This window comes from Porites lutea, chromosome 9 (assembly GCF_958299795.1).
Source record: "Porites lutea chromosome 9, jaPorLute2.1, whole genome shotgun sequence".
In the NCBI taxonomy this organism is placed as follows: Eukaryota; Metazoa; Cnidaria; class Anthozoa; order Scleractinia; family Poritidae; genus Porites; species Porites lutea.
In genome coordinates this window covers 2588290-2609749 of record NC_133209.1, presented here as the reverse complement: position 1 = coordinate 2609749, position 21460 = coordinate 2588290, and the positions used below count along the sequence as shown (strand labels likewise).

The 21460-nt window shown below is 41.2% G+C and overlaps 1 protein-coding gene across 1 annotated transcript; it reads left to right on the top strand.

Moving 5' to 3' along the window:
- The first annotated feature begins 63 nt into the window (after positions 1 to 63).
- Positions 64 to 20523, top strand: LOC140949266 (TPR and ankyrin repeat-containing protein 1-like). The gene is made up of 20 exons (XM_073398489.1): positions 64 to 502; positions 2040 to 2304; positions 2507 to 2734; positions 2999 to 3238; positions 3780 to 4007; positions 4903 to 5068; positions 5454 to 5851; positions 6497 to 6736; positions 6980 to 7213; positions 7491 to 7641; positions 8289 to 8674; positions 8849 to 9082; positions 9462 to 9692; positions 9875 to 10025; positions 10279 to 10707; positions 11041 to 14255; positions 14798 to 15442; positions 15723 to 18576; positions 18837 to 19178; positions 19577 to 20523. The coding sequence occupies exons 2-20, from the start codon at positions 2062 to 2064 to the stop codon at positions 19732 to 19734; spliced, it is 10773 nt and encodes a 3590-aa protein (XP_073254590.1). The 5' UTR covers positions 64 to 502; positions 2040 to 2061; the 3' UTR covers positions 19735 to 20523.
- The last annotated feature ends 937 nt before the right edge of the window (positions 20524 to 21460 follow it).

Below are 21460 nucleotides of genomic sequence, written 5' to 3'. Positions count from 1 at the left end.
TAAGAAAAACGAGAAAGAGGCAAATTATACATATATTCTTCTTTGGTTTGACAAGTCTGTCTTATAAGGAGAAAACTGAATAATTAATTATCTATTTCACAAAATAAATCATAGTTACTCAGGATACGTAAAGGAAATGATATTACCCACTGCCGGCGGAGTGCCTAACTTAACCGTAAACAAACATGATAATGGTTTCTTAGAAATCGCTAGATTTTCCGGGAAAAACCTGCCGTGACTTGAAGTGAATATAATACTTCTAGAACAATGGATGTTTTAGTTTCACACCAAATCTATTGGCTGACAGTACCTTAATTCCGGGTTGTGTGTTGTCACGGCTGCTTGGACTGGCGAGCAAATTTGAATACTTTACTTTATTTACAAATTGAAAGTGATTTCGTAACGACTGTTCTTGCAATATGTTCTTGCAATATGTTAATGCGTTTACAGTCTGTTTTATCGGAGGAAGCTTAACTTAAAATGTAAGGCCCAGTAAAATCAGGTAAGCATAATTTATTGACAGCCATATTACTTTGAGGCTTATCTTTTGCGGAGCAGTGTGTTTCTGTATTCTTTAACTCTTTAAAACCGTTTATGCGGAAAATCTTCGGTTTTCTTCATCGTTGCATGTTTTTTACTCCAGCAACCGCATGTTTAATCATTGTACCTGTTGTGTACAGACATTCTCTATATTTCTGCATGATAGATTACCGTCCATGACACTAGCGGATCGAAAAAGTTTTCCGGTGTTGTGATATCCCTTACTTTCAAATTTTGCATACATATTGATGTCTAACATATTTAATTCGACGTAGGTGTACTACTATATACTGATAAGAATAAAAGGAAACTGGAATTGTACTAAGTGATACGTTGAGAACCTTTATATCATGGAAGAACCTTTTTGTGTCTGGCGGAAAGGGTCCAGTGTTTTAAATTCATTTCCAGAATCGTCACAACATAGGCAGGATTAGATTTAAATGAACCGAAGAAGTGTTGCGGAAAGGCAGGCCAGCTCTTTGCCGGCTTTGCCATAAAATAAAGCATAAGAAAGAAGACACCAAGTGCGCTTTGTCACTGGCTTAAAGGCAGTAATAAATAAATGCAAGCAGTGGCACATTCCGGCCGGCTTTGTTATAATCTGATTATTTGCTAATCTGAGCTGAAAGAAGAACTTGTTAAGGTAAAAACATTTACAAATCAGTATGTGATTGAGTGGTGAGGAGTTGGTTTATGAGTTCCGTTGAGGAATCTGCTAACTTCATGATGGCCGTGAGCGGTTTTTTTAGGAACGTGGCCACCTAATCAGTTGCGTGTTTTGACTGAACTAAGTGATAACCTGTTTAGTTTTGTTTTATCGCCGACATGAATCCTTCTGAAGGCTTCCAGTCCAAAAGACACCCTGCTCAAGACATATTTCAAGACTCAAGACCTTGAAACCCATATCCTTTTCGGCGGCACATACCCGTTAAGTAGGGGCACCCAACGACGATTGCCTCTTAAATACATTTTTGAAAACACTTTCTATGCTATTCAGAGTACTTTTAGATCTCTAGAAATGCATTGTAAGCGGCGCTATAAAATTGTATCTGTTCGGTCATCCTGGGGAAACTTGAGTCTTATCGAAATTACAAGGGCTTCAGTAATATTTTCCCGAAAATTTTAGATGCATATTGAAGTTTTACGAAAGTAAAAATTTTTCTGGTTTCTCTCTCCAACGCATTTTCGAATCCGAAAATTTTAGGTTTCCTTTTTCTTTGGGAAAATCGTAGGGAATTTGTCAGATACGCTTCGAAAATGCTACGACAGTGGAAAGGTTATCTAGAAATGTTTAGGCTCCTTCGAGACAGAGAAAATTCTAGGCAATTTTTGCTTCTCCGAACAGATATTTTACAGAAAACAGTTGTTGGGTGCCCGACGGGACCCACATGATGACTACGATCCATCTGATCCTACGCGCGGTAGTATATCTGAAAGCAGAAAGGTTCAACAGCTAAACATAATTCCGTGGATAAAAGGTTTGTTTTTTTTTTTTTCAGCGAGGAACCGGCTGTTGTAAATATGGACCCAAATCAGTCTGGGCTGATGGCCCGAATTGCAATGCGTCATGGAAATTATCCAGAGGCCCTGCACCATCTATCCATGGCACTCCGTCATATACCGCCTCAACTCACCCAATTTGGTGCTCCTCTTCTTGCTGATCGTGCAGAGTGCTTTTGGCAGTTGGGTCATGCTGAAGAAGCAGTGCAGGACATAATGGACGCCTTTAGTATTGGATTACCTCGTGACGCCGTAAATTCAGAGGTGAAGTTTAAGTGCTATTGATAACTGTTTTTTCATTGAGCACCTATAACAATTGATGATGATGATGTTGATATGATGATGTTAATGATGATCAGTGATGATAGTGATGATATTATCATAAATTAAGGCTTCTCTGTTGACCTATGACCCTAATTTTCTCTTCGTTACAATTGCAAATAATTTTAATTTTACTTTTTTTCAGGAGGAAGCAGGCAAATGGACCCGTCGTGGTGTTTCTTTATATCTAGACCATAACTATTTTCTCGCAGAGCGCTGCACAACGGTCGCTTTGTATTTTCGTGTCGACAATCCCTTTTTTAAAGCTCAATCTTTTTTGAACCGAGCTCTGTCAAGGTTTGAACTTGGAAATATTTCTGGAACACAAAGCGACGCTCAGGAAGTCAAGAGACTTGATAAACATTTCGCAAGGGTAAGAGAGTTACTTCCTGGTAAAATTCTTAATAACAGTTTTAATGGAAAAAATCCGATCACGAGCCAAAGAGTTGCTCTGCGTTCTCATTAATTAACGAGAGGCGAAAGGAGGGGTGTTTTTTTGGCAAGATGCTGGAAACTTTGGCAGATGTCACTTTAGTCAAATCGGAAGAAATGGATTTAAGCTGAAGAAATCATGTTGATTATTTTTTCCTGGAGAGATACATTTTACTTCACTATTACGTGACGCCTTTAATTGCAGGCTTCAGCTCAAAAACAAAAAGATGAAGCAATGGAAGAGTTTAAACGACACAGCTACGAGAAAGCGGTAAAATTATTTCAACTCTGCCTTCTACTTCATCCGGAGGATGGCTCAGGCGTGAAGTTTAGACGTTCGGTTCAGAGCCATCAAGCGACTGCTTACTTCAAATTAAAGAATTACAGGAAGGCCCTTGAGGTTGGAGAGAAGTCCTACAATTCTAATCCAACATTCAAGTCTAAGGTAAGGGTATTCTTGCTAGTAAAGCTTCCTCCCTCCCTCCCTCGTGTAATTGATGTCTATATGGCTTGTATTTTAATTGTACTATTTCTATTTTCATTTCATTTTATTTATTATATCTCTTTCGGAGATACTAACAGAAATGCTACTCTAAATCCGAATTGAAATAACGATATGATGATGATGATGAAGACTGATCGACTGACCGACTGATCGATAGTTACAATCTTCCAGATGGGAACCAAAGTATCGACAGACACGAAGGAAACCCTCACTTGCCAACAGCTCTTCTGGTTTTGCCTTTTGTGATTACATTAAATGTTATATATATATATTTTTTTCCATTAATATCAACTCTGCTGTTTACCTTGTCTGCTGTCGGGATTATCAAGACAGGTTTAGGCTTTGTGAGCACATTGGAACCTAGCTCTGGTTTTAATGGCGTTTGGTAGCTAGGAGTAGCTGGGATAGTTTGAATTAAGCGACACTGGGACGTCGGTCTAAGGTCAAACTTAGTGGTGTGTGCTTGCCTTTTTCTTCACAGGATGAAGCAGAAAGATGGAAGGAAAGAGGAAATCGTCTTTCTAAAGAATCCAATATGGTAGACTTAGCAATCGATTGCTATTCACTTGCACTTAAATATACAAACGAGAAGGACCTCAAAGCAACTATTTTGTCAAACCGATCACTGATGTATAAAAATACTGAAAGATACGAGGAGGCACTACTTGATGCCCAGTGCTGTGTAGAGAACAAACCCAACTGGGCAAAGGTAAATCGGAGTTAGTTTGGTTTTCGTGTTTTACATTGGTTCGGTGTTTACGGCAATTCGGCAAAACGGCACCAGTGAGATTACAAATTGGCAATTTCTCCAATTGCGAGGTGGATCTACTTATTTTTTGTGCGAATACATTGAAGAGTAAACCATAAGTAAAGGGGAAAAATGTCACGTGGTACAAATTCGACGTTTGTCGTTTACCGTAAACGAAATTCTATAACTCTTTATTGACTGTAAAATGTCAACGTAGTTCCCAGGGTCTTCTAGCTTCTGCTCGTCCCCAGGAGCTAGAGTGGATGAGGGGGACAAGGGGATCCCCGGGTCTCTGGGGAACTAGTAGGAAGACCCTGTAAACGAGGTTGATAAAATCGTAGGGCACTTCCTTAGCCTGTCAGGAGTACAATCAAAACCACTTGTGACTTATTTGCGCGTGATATACCTCGCTGTACCCGGTTACAATTATTTGTTTTAAGACCCCATTGAATTGTCTTCCACTGCTTATACCGCGATTGACTTGATGCTTTTAATTTTAAGGAACCCAATTGAAACCGCTCTAAATAAAAAAGCTTTTACTTAGGATATGGTGCAGTATATTGAACTTTTTTTCAGACCTGTAACTGGCTCTTCCCCAGTTGCCTCTCACCTACCCGAAGTGGTGCGCAGGGTAAGATGGGAAGGAGGAAAGTGAGTGAGAGAAAGACTTCTTCTCTTTCTTCCCATCACCCACTGCTCACTGCATGCGCGTTTCGAAGACGACTGGGAACGAGTCAGGACTGCAATTTTTTTTTTAATCAGCCCCACATACACTTATTCTTCCATGAAAGTTATTCGTTTGCATTTCTCTAAGATATCGCCACAGTATCTGCACTCTTACCATTTATATTTTCAGGCGCACTACCGTCTAGGATCTTGTCTCTCTGCGTGTAAAAGATACAGTGAAGCTTTGGAGCTCTTCTCAGGATCTCTACGGCTGCTACTAAACAATCCCTCAAGTACAGAGCATGATAAAGTGGATACCTTAAATCAAGTTTTGTCGGTAGCATTGAAACACCCAGGTACATCTATCTTCATTAGCTTCATTCATATAAATGCAAAACAATATTTTAATGAGCAAAGATACCATTAATGGTTATATCTTTGCAAAACTAGAAAAAAATCTGACAAAGTAACAATTTTTCGCTACTTCTTTATATACTAGGTCATGAATAAGAAAATGAAAAGTTAACACTAACACGAAGCTGAATGAATTTGTTATTAGTGTATTTATCTGAAACTTGCAAAAGACCAAAATCATACTTCCACAAATTCGTAGAAAACATAGCGCACGTTTTCCTGTTCTCAACATTCTGTTACCCGTTCGTTTTACAGCCAGATAGGTAACATATTTCAAGAATTCATACGCTAGTTTCATATCACACTGATATCAAGTATTTAATTTAGATGGCACGTGTGGCATCCAATACGACGTCCCTCGAAACCTAATTCAAACGGCAGTCGACAAGGCTGTGGCTGAAAAAGACTGGCACCGACTTCATCTTCTCTTTATGGGCGGTGGAGGAACAAAACGTTTTCGGAAAGGATCAGGGGGCCTGGGAACTGGCTGCGACGCAAGTAGTGTTCCGTTAGAAGAAATCATTCACTGCGATTTCAAAGATCTTACAGACTTTATAAGCGCCTTATTGGATCACAAAGCCAGCGGTGATCCTCCAAAGGGGCGCGAAAATCCAGTCGATGTCGCCATTCAATTGGACAAATTTGATGTTGTAAATGTTCTGATGGACAGATGTAAAAAGACAGAGCCGTCCCAAGAAACAACCAGCACAAGTAAAGCCCATAAGGTATGAATACGGGGCGCGACGTTTTTTCTGTCAATCATATAACGTTCCCTGCAACCGTTAATAAAACGCCAAAAAAAAGGCAAACTTTTTAAGTTAGAAGCCTTCCTTGGGCAAAAACTGAGTACTCTCAAAGGGCATGGAACCTTTTTCCTTGCTTTTCTTCCGGTTCCGGCAGGTACGTAAGAGAAAAACAGCGAATAACTAATGGACAGGTCGTAGGAAACGGCTTCTATGTTTTTTTGGCTAAACATGTACAATCAATTTAAACGGAGAACGCAATAAGACGGTTAACCCCCTAAAACCCACACGTAGAGGTGGCCCCTGCCAATTTCTGCCTTGAAAATTGAATAGACCCTTCTCGCTTGTAAATTTTCTTTTCCCATTTTAGACCACGTGATGTTACCTCCAGAGAACGTTTCACATAGCTTTGTTTGAATTGAAAAAATATTACATACAAGCTGAAAAGGTCTATTGACTCCCTATTTGAAGGAAATTTTTTACGACCGAAACAAAGTACCGTGTCCAGAAGGCGTCCGTCTTCTAGAGACCTGACTTTTTATGATTTAAGATACGGCGTTACACCAGGATTTTCGAAGACCTCCTCCATAGATTTTTGTCCTTGTTTTCATCTTGTTTCTTTTCCAGGGAACGTTTAAATCTGAAGCTCTTGAAGCAATAAGGAAACGTGACAACAAAAAGGCAATCGAACTGTTGCAACTATCTTTGAAACATGAGAAAAGCAACGTTGAAGAACAACGCAAAACACTTAAACATTTGTGCGAGTTGTACTTTGGAGAAACCTCCTTCCAAGAATGTCTCGCAACGGGACAGAAGTTGAAAGCTACTTACTGGGGAGAGAAAGGGGAGGATAATGATTCCTTCAGGGTAAGTTTGTCATATAATTGATAATAAAACACGTATGCCACGAACTGCACTTATGGTTCCTGTCTATCAAAATTTTCTATAATCATCGCCATCACCACTTCCGTCACAATCATCATCGTCTTCGTCAACATAATCATCATCATTCTATTATCACCATCATTTTACATCTCTATTATTCACCTAGTACTGAACCTTATTTTGCATGTACCTGTTATTCCTTGGACTCTTTTTGTATCTTACTAGATTGTACTGGCTAACCAGTGGAAGAAATGGGGCAACGAGCTTCACAAGGAAAGCAAATACGAATTAATGGCCCAGTTTTACAGTCTTGCTCTGGAGTTCACACCGCTATCACACAAGGAGATAATGACAGCTCTCCTCTCTAACCGATGTTTGGCGTTCATTAAGTTGAAAAAGTTCAAGGAAGCTTTAGCAGACGCCGAAAAATGCATCAAAATTAGGCCTGATTGGTTCAGGGTGAGTCACTATTTTTTCTTTTGTACTCCTAACTAATATTGCCAGATGTTTTCATGTGTCGGAAACGCAAGAGTTCATAGACAAAATGCTAACGAATATCAAAGACCATCACACAAGAGAGAAGACGAAGATGTTCCGTTCAGGTACAATTATTTCACAAGGTGGATTCTTGTGTTTATTAAATAGGAAGGCCACTGGGTGAATCTGCACACCTGCTTCCCGTACTACTACTTACGTCTATATAGAGTATACAGTTATCTATTTTCTTTTCTGGCAGGGACATTCGCGCCAGGGAACCTGCCTGTGTCACCTAAAACGGAAGAAAGAAGCTCTTGAAGCTTTCTGTAAAGCACATACCTGCGCTTCAAATGAGAAAGAAGAGAATGCCACTGCCCATGACGTAATATCCACCGCTATGGACGTAGAAGGTTGGTGATCCGTTTTGAACCGTTATCAAAAAAACAACACAAGCGGCTGCTTGCTTCATAACGATGCTATGACACCCGTTCATGCCCAGTGGAATACATTTGGATGTCGACTGACATAAATCTGATGGTCTTAAATTTCGGCTTTCGGTTCAGTACATGTGTTACTGAACGATTCGTGGCCATATTCGATTGACTTAGTTTAGTAACTTTAGTAGGTAAACGTGTTTGAAAAAAGCTGCGTTAAAAACTCCCCCAGCAGCCCCGGTCGACCCATTTAGATTCGACAACCGTGAAACTGTCGCTATACTATCCTTAGTTATAAACCTCAAATATTGGACCAGCTCTTGCGTCAACCCACTTATGGTCCGTTGTATGACTTGTGAACGAATTTTACTATTCCAACAGGAGTCATGATTTGTCCGGTTTTTGTAACCGGATTAAAAAGAAAAACACCGGTGAAATTTTTTGTCTGATTAGTGTCTACTGTATTCTATTTAGCTGACAAGATAAATTGGTTATGATGAAACCATTGGATACTCACGAGCTATGTCAACTTTCCTTGTTGTCTAATTGTAATTGGCAGAAGTGACCCTCGAAAAGAACAGACAAATATGGGAAAGTGACCGCATGTTTTTACTTTTCTGCAGGTGGAGAAAACCGGATTACGTGTAACCTTTCTCCCAGGAGTCTGCAATATCTGGTAAAAGAGGCAACCGTTAAGAATGAGTGGAAAAAACTAAGATTTCTGTATCTTGGTTCAGCAGCTAGTAAGGCAGCCAAAGGAGTATGTTTTGAATGTGATGCCTCATGTGTGCCTTTAGATCTCCTCATCGAGTCAAATGTGGAGGATTTACACAATCTTGTTCCTCTTCTCCTGCGGCGGGGTGCCTTGCCAAACGGTTTGAAAGAATGTAGAAGACCTCCTTTGTTGGTTGCAATGGAAATGAGGAAATTTCCTATAGCTGTGATTTTGTTAAGAAACCAAGCTGACCCTTCGTGCATTGTTGGACATGGAATATTCATAAATAAAGAGGTACTTAAAATAGAACGAAATATTTTAATGTCCTACCAAATGTGTAACATGCGCAAGCTCAAGCGCACAACTAATTAACCATGCAATCCTGATTATAATGCACAATAAGGAGCTTTACAGGGACCGAGGGTTTGAAACACTTCAGGGACAATAATGCAGATTCTTCTCTTGTAGGGTCAACCAAAGCAGTGGCTACATCTTGGTCGCAAAGCCGCTGAGAGCAGCAACCATAAAAAGGCAGTCATGCTCCTTAACATGTGCATTCATCTCTCTGATCCTGGCCAAGATCCGTCAATATTGACAGCGGCGTACCAGGCTCTGGCAGAGGCCTTCTTCAAGCTGGAAGAGCATGAACAGTCTCTCAGCGCTGGAAAGGAATGCTTCAAATTGCGACCACATAAATCAGAGGTATTTAAAATTGTTGTTGAGATACGTCTTTGAAATACATATGCGTTTTTTGACCAAGCTTGATGTCAAGCGTGAGGCCAAAAACAGAACATTTCCTTGCGGGACAAACACGAGAAATCCCTAGCAAAAAGCAAAAAAAAAAACCGTTGGGATCCGCTTTCGATTTTGTACTTCATGTTAGTTCCGATAGTCAGCATGCAGACGTTTCTTATTTTACTCTTTTTATGGATAAGAGAAACAGTAAAGTTCTGCGCTTCGGCCAAATAAACAAATGCACTTTTATACTAACTTAGGAGAATTATTGACATCAATAATAAGATAACTATGGCAACAACGAAACAAATAACTAATATTAAGAAAACATTAACTTTTATTTAAGGATGAAGCCAAACATTGGCAGTTTCGTGCATCCTACGTCTTCAAGTTGGGTCAGTACAAGTCCTGTATCGAGTGCGTCAATTTGGCATTGAAATACACTCCTGCAGAGTCTACAGGTATCTTCTCTCGTCTGTTAAGTCAACGGTCTGAGGCTGAACAGCGGTTAGGTGAATACACACGTGGCTTGGAAGATGCAAAAAAGGCTTCTATGATGACAGCAGATATGCTGGAGGTAAGCAAAGCTGAATTTAATTACCCATTTAGCTGCAACTGTAAGTGGGACATGAGCCCTGATCTAGCCCATCTTGGTGGCTGGCAGAATAAGATGCAAGATTAAGTGAAGAATATGGGCTTCACAGTGAGGCCAGTTACAAGACAATTTGATTTGCTGAAGCTCAGTTCATTTCTTTCTAGGGATATCTAAATCAGTATCGTTGTCTTCGAGCACTTAACAGAAGAAGTGAGGCGATGCAAGCCATTAACGAGTGTTTAAAGCGAACGATCGATGAAACTCTCTTAAGCGACCTTTTGAACAAAGCACTTAACATTGCAAGTGGTCTTGAAGGTAAAGTGAAAATGTTTCTCTAGATTCTGTAATTGCCACAATTTACCTTTAACACCAGTGTCATTTATGGCTGAAAACACTGCCTGCCAATTTTTTTTTAAACCTCCAGTTCTTTGGCTTGATCTTTTTAGATCGTTGCTTTTTGAGTAAAGCATTTATCAATGAAACGTGCCGAAATTTTCATAAAAGGCAGCCGGCATTTTTTTAGGAATTAACTTTCACCAATACTGAACTTTTCCTGCTTTATTCTCAGAAAGAACATCAGCTCTCACAAACTCTATCCCAAGAAACCTTCTCATTAACCTGTTAAACGACGTAGTAAAAAAGAAAGACTGGCACAAGCTTAAAATCCTGTATCTTGGAGGAGGAGGGCCTTCATTTCTGCCAGTAGGAGCTGGAGGCCTGGCAACTAACATAGACACTGCCAATGTTCCGCTGGGAGAAGTCATTCATCATTTTGGTCATAAGGAGCCCCTACTAATATCAGTCCTCGTTGAGAATGGAGCTTCGGTTAATGTAATTGAAGGATCAGATATCATACCTTTGAACGAGGCCATGGAAACAGAGCAATTACCTCTTGTCGAAAAGCTAGTACAGAACGGAGCAAACTGTTGTGCTGCAGACAGTGAGGGACAACCAATAATTCACAAAGCCCTACGAAAAGGCCTGATAAGTGGTAACTGTGCTGGTTGAACTTCTATTTTGCTAGAATACACACGCTTTTAACTGGTCTGGTTTATACGCTTTTTAGCCTATGTAGTAAGGTTATTCATAGTTGGACGTCAGTGACTACAAGGCTATCAAAGCAATGAAAACGGGTTCAATTCTTCGTGGTTTGTCAAAACACATGAAAGCCGTATGAAACTACATGAAGAATATCTTAGGGGACTTTCAGTACTGTAAGTACACTTAACTTCGTGGTAACTTCTTGTGCAATGATTAGCCATCTCCCAAGGTAGATAAGTAAACGTTTCTTTGAACACTAATTTTCATTTAGATGTGTTTTCCTTGCCAGGTGATTTCGGATTTCTAAAATCAATGCTAAAATCCAAAAACCCTGAGATGCAGAACGTTCGAGACGCTCGCGGCGACACCCTTTATCACCTCGTTTGTGCAGGCCGCAAGCTCAACAAGAAGTCGTACGATCGGAAGTGTGATGCAATACGATTACTTCGAGCAGCAAATGTAAATCCGAGCCTCCCCAACAAGAGTGGTCGTCGCCCAGATCAAATGGTTACTAAGAAGGATCCTCGATGGAGGATGATAAGTACCTCGATAGAATCCTACAATTCTAAAGCTCCTGCTCCTTCCTCTCCCGAAACACATCCTCAGAATGCATTTCAGGAAGAACAGGACAAAGCTAAAACCGTAGGAGCTACTGAAGACGATGACTGGTCTGTTGCTAGTGAGCCTGAGGTGAACCAAGAAGAGGAAACTTCAGTACCCACAAAGGTCAACGAAAGTAGTAAGCCTGATGATAAACAAAAACGCAGGATACAACTTCGGCAAAACATTGATGTCTTAATAGAAAGTTTATCTCCTCTCGTGTCCGTTCCAGCAGTAGAAACTGAAGAACAAGAAGAAAATGATATTCTCGATGAGTCTGCTCCAATTCCTGACCTGACAGCAAATGAGACGCCAAAAGACCATACTTTTGAAGCATCTGCTACAAGCGACTACAGACAAACTGATGCCACCGAGCAAGAGATCAGACATCACGAAGTGGAGGTTGAAATTGACTTCAAAACCCCTTTTGAAGACCTTCCTTGGGAAGTCGACTGTACTAATCGAGTGTGGAAAGTAATGCGAAGCAAAAAGGTCGACAACAATATGCGAAAACGCATCATAGAAAAAGTTCAAATGTTAGCAAATGGAAGATGGAGCAAGACACTTTGCAAAAGGCTCGAAGGAGAGCCAAAGAAACATGGCATCCATCTTTATGAGTCAAAGTTGACCAAAGGTCAGAGAATACTGTGGGAAGAAACTGTCGCCTTTTCCGGTAGACTCAGTGACCTACCCGAGAACCGTTTGAGAGAAGAAACTTCTGAAGGTCGAATCTACTCGGATATCATTCGTGTTTGGGACATTGTGTTGGACCATGACAAACTTCAACGTTCAATTGACCACATCGTCAAGTCACATGACCGAGGAATGCATTGTCTAATCAAAAAGAGATTGAAAGGACTACCTGCGGAATCTCAAAATACCAACACCCCATCAGGAGAGCGCTTGCCCAACAAGTACGTGGATCCGAACATCCCAGCCGAGTCAATCAATAAAAAGAACATTCCGAAGAAAACACACCCAAGTGAAAATTTATCTCAAATGTTCTTCCCCCCTGCAAGCGCAAATGAACAGGAATACCATATTCTCAAGTTCTACTCGTTTAACACACCCTTGGTGAGAACAGTTCTAGAAAGTGATACGTCTACAAAGGTTGATTTCCCTTTCAAGATCACAGAGCTGGAACATGCCATTGTCAACCTCCGTCCGAACCCTCAAACTCCCATCATTCTCCTCGGTCGTAGTGGCACCGGTAAAACCACCTGCTGTCTTTACCGCTTATGGGATAATTTTCAAAGGTACTGGGAAAGGGCAGCCACGGCTGGGCCCCACATTCCACAATATGTCCGTCCTGTTGAGGCCTATGGAAGCGACAGCAAAATAGAATCCCCAACGAGTTCAACCGATCAGGATGGATGTGGCATGGACAGTCGACCACTGGCTACAAAATGTAATGAATATGAAGACTGTCAAGATTTAGAAAAATATGACGTGTGCGGCAGTTCATGTTTTCACCATTCTGAACAAGGCATGGTTACTGGCAATTCAAATGGGCCTTGCATGTACGAGCACTTGCACCAGATATTTATTACCAAGAATACTGTCCTCTGCAGCGAAGTAGAAAAAAACTTTAAAGACCTCTGTCGAGCGTGTCCGGCTGCGGAGCAGCGTCTGCAATTTGAAGACCGACCTACCCCCAAAAAGATTCAAGATGTTGCTGAGGAGGAGTGGCCCCTCTTTCTGAACTCTAGAGACTGGCTTTTGATGCTGGATGCTTCTCTTCCAGGCGAAAAATTCTTCAAGCGTGCGGAGGATGGAACCTTAGAACGAAAAATTGAGGGATGGGGAGAGGAGGACGATCATTTGCAGTTTATTCCACCTTTTGAATCAGATGAAGAAATTGATGAGGAGGAAGACGAAGTTACGGAAATTGAGGATGATAACAAAGCAGCGAAAGATAAAGAGAAAGGCCCCAGAGAAAAGAGAGATCCAAGAAGAGAAATTACTTATCATGTTTTTCAACATGAAATTTGGCCAAAGATGAAGAAGTCCTCAAAGGAAAAAGTCGAATATCATCCCACTTTGGTTTGGACAGAAATAAGGTCCTTTATAAAAGGTTCTGCTGAGGCCCTGGTGACTGAAAAGGGATTCCTCTCACTCGAAGACTATGAGTTTCTTGGTAGAAAAAAGGCACCAAACTTTTCTGCTGATAGGAAAGTGGTGTACGACCTGTTTGTTGTGTACCAGCAACAGCGTTTGAGAGATCGGATGTTTGATGAAGCTGATCTAGTGTTCAACATTCATCGACGTCTTCAAAGTAACCCTGTACCCGAGTGGTCAATTCACCAGTTTTATGTGGACGAAACACAGGACTTCACCCAAGCCGAGTTGTCCCTACTGATACGCTGCTGTCGCTCTCCAAATGAGCTGTTCCTCACTGGTGACACTGCTCAAAGTATCATGAGAGGGATTGCGTTCCGCTTTGAGGACCTAAAAACTTTGTTCCACCATGCAAAGAAAGCGGCCGCTATTAAAGAGGGGCATCACAATGTTATCCGCGTCCCAAAGAAGCTCTATCAACTAACGCACAACTATCGATCACACGCGGGTATTCTTCGCCTGGCCTCAAGTGTGGTAGATTTGTTGCTCCATTACTTTCCAAATTCATTTGATCGGCTACAAAAAGACGAAGGTTTGTTCGAGGGACCTAACCCGGTGCTGTTAGAAGCCTGCAGTCCCACGGACCTCGCCCTGATTCTTCAAGGAAATCAGCGACAGTCGTCCAGAATTGAATTTGGAGCTCACCAGGTAGTTCTTGTGGTTTCTAATGAGGCCAGAGAGGCAATGCCAGATGAGCTTAAGCAGGGGCTAGTGATGACCATCTATGAAGCCAAGGGACTGGAATTTGACGACGTCTTGATTTACAATTTTTTTAAAGATTCTCAGGTAAGAGAGGTACAATTCTTCCATTGCTTCGATAACAATGTGGGAAGTAAAAGAATATTACTTGTGAGTGAACTACCAAACTCGTCAGCTTATTGCAAATAGGGTTTATCTACAAATTACAAGTTAATGTTAATATGAATGAATACTACGTGCAAAAATGTTACGAGAAGGACGACATACATATAAAGGTATTTTGTTGCAACAAAGGGACTAACAAAGTAATGTTCGATTACGGATCCAGTTTTGAATGCAGCTTCATCATATAATGGGTATTATGGACTCGCAGGGAGCGGGGATGGCAAAAGCTCCCTCAAATGTATTCTGGGTTCTAGTCCCAGTGCCCACGCCCTAACTGGGTTGAGTTTATTGAGGTACTTTTTTTTGCTCCGGCAGGTTTTTCTCCGGGCATCCGCTTTCCCCCTCTTCTCAAAGACTTACTTTCCCTTCCGGTAGTGGAAAGCATGTCCAACTATTTGAGGTCATTTCAACGGCCACTGCTTTGTCAGTCATTTTCTCTAAAATAGTTTTTTTTATCATACTAGGCTGGAAAAGAATGGAGAGTCGTCACAAGTTTTGTGGAGCAACAAAACAAGGCCGACGCCTCTAGTTCAACTGGGCTGACAGAGATAACTGAGGAAAGCGTTCAGATGAAACACTCGCGTCCCCTTGAATTCAATCCTGAAAAGCACAAGGTTTTAAATTCTGAGTTCAAGTATTTGTACACTGCAATTACTCGAGCGAGGGTGAACGTTTGGTTCTTCGATGAAGACAAGGAAGCTCGTGCACCGGTGTTCGAATATTTCTGCAGACTGAAGCTGGTTAATGTGGTGACGTTAGAAGATCAGGGCAAGGGGACAGGTCAACTGGCTAGCATGTTTGCCGTTAAGTCAACACCAGAAGAATGGCGAAAAGGAGGAATGCGCTTCTACAAGAAGAGATTGTGGGTAGCAGCGATACAGTGCTTCACATTTGCTGGCGATATGTTAATGCTCCAGAAAAGTCAAGCACAACAGCAGGCAGCAGAGGCCATTAAGTTCCGTTCTACAAACCGCCAAATGATGCGAGACGAATTCCTGCGTGCTGGTGAAAGCTTCTTGCAATGTGAAATGTGTGACGAAGCTGCGATTTGCCTGAACAATGCACGAGAATGGACTCTTTTGGCCAAGCTTTACGAAAAAACGGGGAAGGTAAGTATGGAGTGATATGCCTATGCAGACGTTGTGGCAAGCTCAATTTGTGGCTTAAAACACTGTACTTGAAGACGGCATGCGTATGTCTACTTTGCGTACTTGAATACTGGTACTCTAGGAGCAGCATGGAAATGTATTTGCCTTAAATATATTTAATCTGAATGGGCAAAAAAATAAAGCTGACATACCAATACTGCCTGCCAATGCTATTATTGAAACTCTGTTGCAGAAATTTGATCGCTAATATTTACTATGCTCTCGTTTTCTTGACTTCTAGTATCAAGATGCTGCTCGACTCTTTAAAAAGAAAGGATTGTATCAAGAAGCAAGCAGATGCTTTGAATCGCAGAACAACTACCGTGATGCCGTCGAAACCTTGTGCTTGGCAGGCTGTATTGAGGAAGCTTTAAACGCCATGGAGCGTTTCAAAATCCTCTCTTCAAGTGTTGATTTGGAGGGGAGACAAGGAATTATTCCACCCAAAACTACTCGTACTGTGGAAAGGATGCGTCATCAACTGGCTGACAAGCATTTCAAGGAAGGAAACAAGGAAAAAATGGAGGACGTTCTTCGACATCTTCCATCTACTACCGACCGCATTACATTCTTGAAGAGACGTGGGTGTGTAATTGAGGCAGCTAGAGTAATGGGAGAAGAAGGAAAGAGAGATGAAGCTGCGTCTCTTTTGAGAGACGAAGGAATGTTTGAGGAAGCAATCAAGTATTCAAGTCATTCTAAGTTTATCGCTGACTGTCTCCTATCACAAGCTCGAACAACAAAGAATAAAATAGATATCCCGGGGATTCTTAAAAAGGCTCTGGCGAAGTATGAAGAATGTACAGACATCACAGGCCAGGCGGAGGTTTTGCTAATGCTGGGTCAACAATCAAGCGAGGTTGAAAAGATACAAAAAGCTGGAAGATTGTTTGAGAAGTGCAAAAATTACTGCGGGGAAGTAGAGAGTTTAACACAACTGCTTAAGACAACATGTTTCTCGCCACCAGAGAGCTTTAGTCAGTGGATCATTGTAAGGGCTTTAGAGAGACTTCTACGTCTTATCACTCTCTTGTACAAGCCTATCAAGCAGCGTTCATTGCGGGAGCGTAGTGAAGTGGAAAAGTGCGAGGAGCACTTTGGACTTTTCAGAACTGAAACTGAACGACAAAAGGCATATTTTTGCAAACAAGGTGGGAGATTCTCCGACGTGGATCCTGACTTTGTCCAGCGCTATGCTTCTAAAAGTAAGGCGGTAATTGACACAGCCGAGGCCCATCTGAAGATTGGTCGGTTCCTGATAAATTCATCCTTAAACCTCATATGTATGATTCAAAAGATGTTGGAAAACACTTTTGCTAAAAGTTCTCTGTGCAAGAAGTTAGGCGAGGGCGTTTTTTGTGGCGATTCAAGTTGTACCAATCAGCACGAAGATTCAGAAGAACGTTTTAATAAACGTTTTCATGCCTTATTCAACTTCATGTATCTGGAATCAGTTGTTGAGAGAAGCATTTCAGAAATGACTGCTAACAAGATTGGAAACGACATTTCTCCGTTAATTGACAGGGACTTCCAGCAATTCTCTTCATGTCAACGTTTTTATACCTTTTTGTTTCCCCCCTCTGGCTGTCGCAGATATCACCTCACCTGGCCACTCGTTCGTAATATTAGGATAACAAAAGCGGTGAACAGACGTATTTTGCAGTTCGCAAACTTCTTATGGAAGGAGACGCCCGAGGAAAAACGCCGTTCAGACACGAACAACTTTCTAAAAGTTTCATCTTCTCTGCAGCTGATTGGCTCTTCGTCGTTTATGGTGAAGTGGATTTGTGAAGAGGAGACCAAGTTTCAGACACAGGCAGGAAAGTCAAAAAAGCCGACAATTTTTCAGTTATCGAAGAATGGAATGGTTTTCAACAAGGACAATGGTCGTTGCGAAAGCTATCTTCAATGGTGGGAGGACGGCAAGAAAAGGTTATACGTGCATGGTGATGTGGCAAACGCAGCCCACTTGATTGTAAGACGCTTCCTCAGTCTTACAGCCAAGCGAAGTGATATGATCTATCCATCAATTGCCAACACGGTGATGATTTTAGAGCACCAGCTAACTGCCTGTCTTGCGCTATACACCAGATTGTGTACAGAGTACCAATTTCCGATTTGTTTGCCAGGAAGCTATTTAACCATGGTAAGGCTCTGGGATAGCTTCAGACCAAGTGTCGACAAGGGCGCCTTTACTCTGTATGAGGCAGTTGAGCAAAATGTAAGACAAGAGAGAAATATACCAAGACTGCTTAACGCCATCCGTTCACTTTTGATCTACATGGTAGAGTTGACATGTGGTGAGGTGGCTTCATTGTTTGACGTTTTGGGAGACGCCCTGAGTTCTGACGAAACCCCTACATACAGCACTTCTGGAGAATGTGAAAGGACCCTGGTACTCTTCCTTACCATGCTTTGCAATTGTGGAAAAGGGATTTCTCCTTCCGTAGAGGGCATCATACTGGGAAAAGTCCTCAATATCACGCCAAATGCTTGCCTTCCAAACCGCTTAAAGAACATGCTAGGTGCAGTCCAAGAGGCCAAAGGGTACCGAGACATCGTAAAATCGTTGAGTGAATTTTTACAGAGTCGGGGTGAGGCATTCTATGATCTTCGTTGGCATAATGGTAAGCTTTGGTTTGATGGACCAGCCAATCCCAGCAATTACCGTCAAAGTTTTTATAACGATTTATCCAAGATGCGTGAAGAATTACGACAAGTGCAAGTACAAAATCCCCATTATGTAGAAGCAGGTGACTCACACGATGTTGGCTCAGACGTAGATCTTGATGCGACTATAGACAACATGGAAGTGAAGTATACAGACGCAGAATTGAAAGAGAAAGAGCATACTAGAAAAGAAGTAGCTGCCACGAAAGTCCAAAGGTGGTACAAAGGACTAAGGCAAGCAAAAGTTGAGCGAGCTACAAAACTAGCGAGGTTAAAATCTATGGAAGAACAAATGGTGGTAACGAATTCCGCTGAGGAACACTTTTTGAGGTTTAAAGTGGACTCGTCAGCTTGCGGAATATGTGGAACAAACTTCAAATCATCAACAGATGATCATCCAGTAATGAATCAAGAGGATCATGAAGGTGGATCACTTTGATTACTTATCTCTGTTATTCCTTGAATCCACCCGTCTACCACTTTCTTGTTGGCCCACCTTTCTACTCTTCCTTCGTTCACCTAGCCATTCGTCCACCCATGCAGTCATCCATTAATCTATTCTGTCATCCTTTAATACCATTATTTGTTCTTTGACTCATTCATTTACATCTGTGCATACTATACACTTGTGAATCTGTTCATACGTTCTTAGCTCTCTGAAGTTTTGTTATCTTTTTAGTTTTAGGAGACACACCAAATGAGGAGATTGAGACGTTAGAAGCCCACGAAAAAACGTGGGCTCATGCGAAAAAAGAAGAAGAATTCCAGCTGTATAAAGAGATCTATTTAGTAGAGATCCATCCCTGTTTGATGAAAGAACAAGAGCTTCGAAAAATGGCGGAGAATATTTCTTCATCTGCTAACATAGATCTGGATTTAGAGCGTCTGGAAACGCCTCTGTCTGTAGTAAAGAAAAGAGTGCAGTCTATTGAGGCATCACTGGACTGGACAAATACCAGTTTGCTTCAAAGCGCAGTAAACGAACTAGAAGCTAGACTACAAGAAACATCCATACTGTTGGAGGAAGGTATATTTAGAATACACACATCTTTAATTTACTATGAGATTTGAGCGAAGACACAACTGAATTGGGTTTGCTTACTATTCTTGATAAGGAGCTCTCGTGATCGTTTTATTTGTATTTCCTTGTTGTATTGTATATTGTAGATTAAAGGACAACTGTCTTTAAGATTTATAGAGACGATCTTCAGAACAACTATGAAAATAATAATAATAATAATAATAATAATAATAATAATAATAATAATAGATATCGTTAACTAGCGGCCGTTTTTGCTAAATTCATGTCATTAGCAATTTATTTTGAAGAAAGCTAGACGACCAACGTTAAGTATCAGAAGCATACAACCCTGCAAGTATCCATCCCCTTCTTTTAATGTATACCAAACAACTCTTTTCCCTTAGCAAAGAACGATTCTCTAACAGATGTACCCAAGGAGGTAATGGACACTGAAGATCAAAACGACGAATTGGAGGACGAAGGAGTAGAGATCATGGATGTGTATCACGATGTAGCTCGAAAAAAGCGTGAAAAGCCCCGGCCCTCCAAAAAGAAGCGATGAAATACTGACGATACCGCTTTTTTTTTTAAGTACTTCGAGATACGGTGTTAAACGTTCTAATTAAATTGGAAACCATATTATTATTTAAAGAAGCGACCTTCAGATTACGAGTACTTCGAGATCCAGTTGAAGTGAATATTTTAAATGAAAATCAGCTGGTGTTTTCGGCAACAACTCTCATTATTGATATTCTTCTCGCCGAGCAGGAGTTGAGGGTCTTCAAGAATGAATTGGTGTGACAATCCGGATCATCTAAGCCGGCCACAAACTTAATTCAAAAGTCGTACTTGTACTCAATAGCCGAGAGAGTAGCCCAGTCGGAGGGACCATATAGCTAAGACCTTTTTGAAGCGACGATACAGTGAACTCTCTCTAAGTACACTTAGGTGTTGTTCCCTATTTAATCTAAGGTGGGCACATTGTGAGGATCTCTTATGGTGTCCATCTGAGGGAGAGTTGACTGCGTGGAGTACATCAAGTAAGCAGATTGCAAGAATGAACAATTGTTACGTCAGTTTATATTCGTTTTAACCTAAGGAATCAAGGTGTCATACGTATGTAATATAAGGCAGCGTCCAAACAGGCATAGTGCCCGAGCACGATACTCCCTTGGTACCAAAGTGAACACACCCTTTTTTTGAGTACCCTCACCAGAAGTAATGCAAGCATGGTGCAGGCGCCCGTGTACAAGGTCGATACTCAGATAAATACTTAGATGCTCGGGTCCCGGGTGCACGCGTTTACCCGATTTTTTCGAGTACACATAACTCCCTACTCCTCTCATAAACCTTGGAGAAAAAGTGTAGTAAATTCGGCAGGTTCCAATTCCATTCTAAAAAGTTATCCTAATTACTTTTATCCTTATTATTTCTTGTAAAATTCAAAGCTAGTAAACTCTTGTAGCCGCTTCAACCGTTTGTCATGCACGCTTGTGAAAGGTAGTGTACGTTTTACTGTAGTGGTTTGGCTCCTGCAATTTTCTTGATTTTTTTATTAGTTTTCTACTCGGGGCCAGTTGCATAATAAGTTACATTAAGCACCGCGCTAACAGCAAACGCCGAAAGTCATCTAGCTGTTTGTCGTTCCGTCCGCAGTTTTTGTTTGTTTGTTTCTTGAAAGAAAAAAGCTTCCGGTCGACAATAAAAGCAAAAGAAATGGCTTTTACAGCTCAAAAGCGCCAAAATCAAATTCAAAAGGCGCTTTACAAAAACTGCCGTGTCAAAAACAGGTACAAAAATTATTTGAAATATTTGAAAATTAACTAGATATTAACTAAATATCTTCACATTTCTTAATTAATAATTTTTCTTTAAAACTAAGAAAAATGCGTATGATACACCCAAGTGTTCTCGGTCGCTATTCACTGTGACTGGACAAAATATACAGAGAAGTTGTTATTTTTTTCGCTCGACTTGAAACTCTTTTAGCTTTTGAAACAGAACATGCAGAAGAACGATCATAAACGAACTATAGCTGTAAAAGCAAGCCATCAAAATGAAGAAATAGTTGGTACCAAATGGGCTGCAAATACTCACGTTATCGCGTTTCCTCCAAACAGGAAAGAACGATGCGATGCCCTTAGACTTCCTCCTGTCGTTGAAACGGCGGCCAGCAAACGGCAAAGGCGGGAAAAGTCAGGTCACGACACTTCCTGTGCCGTTCGCGAGAAAAAATGCGCGGTGCTTAATCTGACGTTAACGAGCTCATGTCATAAGAGAGGTTACGC